The sequence below is a fragment of the Amphimedon queenslandica genome, unplaced genomic scaffold, assembly GCF_000090795.2.
Source record: "Amphimedon queenslandica unplaced genomic scaffold, v1.1 AMPQUscaffold_11394, whole genome shotgun sequence".
NCBI lineage: Eukaryota > Metazoa > Porifera > Demospongiae > Haplosclerida > Niphatidae > Amphimedon > Amphimedon queenslandica.
Window position 1 is genome coordinate 7,724 of NW_003548364.1, and position 1,749 is coordinate 9,472.

The following is a 1,749-nucleotide window of genomic DNA, read 5'->3' on the forward strand; positions in this document are numbered from 1 at the left end:
AGACCATTTGGTGCAAATGGATCTAAGATTTGCTGTGTAGTGTTAAGAGAGTCTGTAGTGTACATCACGCATGTACATATTTAGGAGGAAAAACTATGAAACTGAAATTATCATGATGGAATGCCAGGGCTGCCTGCTCTGCTCAAAAATGCAATTACCAATATTCTGCAGTGTCCTGCAAAATGTTAGCATAAGGCATGAGTAACACAAATAACTGGCTAATTGTCTAATTCAAAACAGTCATGGAGCCAGAATGATGGTAGCATAAATACTATACACCAACACCAAAACTTCACTAAGATTGATACACCAACCCTGACCACCTCACTAAGAGATACTTACCTAATACCTGCTCACAGGTCAAGCCACTCAGCACATGATGATCACATGACATTCATGCACACAATATTATAATAGACAAGCTTCAATAGGACATACAGCAGTAGTGACAGTGCGTGTTTTTACTTATAATAAACCAACAGGCAATCTCTTCTCACTGCATTTTAGGGAGCATAAAGTACATGCATTAGACCTATTTATAATACATTCCTGTTTTGTCTTTGAATATTTTTAGTAATTTTTGATCCTATATTTTGTTTTTTTCCACTATTGTATCTTCATTTTTGAGTTGTTGTTGTTATTATTTATGTATAATTATTATTATCATAAATTAAAGCAGGTTAATGAGGTTGTTTTATTTTGTACGTGTGTATCTTCTTTATAATTTTAAAGAAAAGTAGTCAAACCTCATAAGGAAATGGGCTAATCTGTGAAAAAAAATTAACATTAGGTTTACGTATAGTGGCAACTGGCAAGCATTGAAAGAGATATTTTCAGTCTTGCTAGTGTTTTTCACAGAACTTGACAAAATCTCCTTGTTAAGCATATTCTTTATACAGCAGTTTCAGTTAGTTATTGTCAATTGTTTACTGTAACTTGATTGGATAGTAACACTATAAAAAAACACTGCAAACATTAGAATTGATACAAGGACATTGAAAGTAGTTACAATAACACTACTGTGATCATAAAAGTTACACTAAAATGGACTAAAATATTATGAATCAATCAGTGACACTCCAGAACTAAAATGTATATCGAGGAGTGTATGTATGCATAACAAGCAAGTACATGAGCAATGTATACTGCTGTATCACATAGCGTACATGTACATGTATATTAAATTGCACTGTTAGTTTTTACTGTTTCATAAGTTATGTTTCATTAATAGCAGTATCATTAACATTGACATCAGGACACTCATATACTGCCTCTTTTGTAACATGTTTAGTCTTGTGAATACCATATGGTTCACAGGCTTGCATTGGTATATCATCATCAAGCCTATCACAAGCAATAGTAATGTACAAAGAGTTATGAGTGTTTCTTTACTTTGTTTGCTTAGCAGTGGTTGTATCATAGGTTTTATGCCTGTACATAAACAACATTAAATTGTATTTTATGGTTGTTAATGTATTCATACTTGATAAAGCAGTAGATGTGAATAATGATACTAACAACTAGTGATATTAATAATAATCCAATCACTGCAACCAATCCAATACTAGCACCATCAACAGCTCCTGATAGTATTAATAAAAAATATTATGAAATTATTTGTGTCTTAACATTTACCAATTATTATTGTACCTGTATTAGTTGATCCTACTTCTTGAGTAGTTACTAGTGTTATTGTCACAAATTGAGTACTGATCAATGTCACTGTCATTCCTGAAGATAACTCTGTAC

At 32.3% G+C, this 1,749-nt stretch overlaps 1 protein-coding gene across 1 annotated transcript; it reads right to left on the bottom strand.

Moving 5' to 3' along the window:
- Nucleotides 1-1,196: 1,196 nt before the first annotated feature.
- On the bottom strand, nt 1,197-1,729 carry LOC109589361 (uncharacterized). The gene is made up of 4 exons (XM_020005455.1): nt 1,651-1,729; nt 1,484-1,583; nt 1,393-1,431; nt 1,197-1,344 (listed from the first exon to the last, which is right to left on the bottom strand). The coding sequence occupies exons 1-4, from the start codon at nt 1,727-1,729 to the stop codon at nt 1,215-1,217; spliced, it is 348 nt and encodes a 115-aa protein (XP_019861014.1). The 3' UTR covers nt 1,197-1,214.
- Nucleotides 1,730-1,749: the final 20 nt, after the last annotated feature.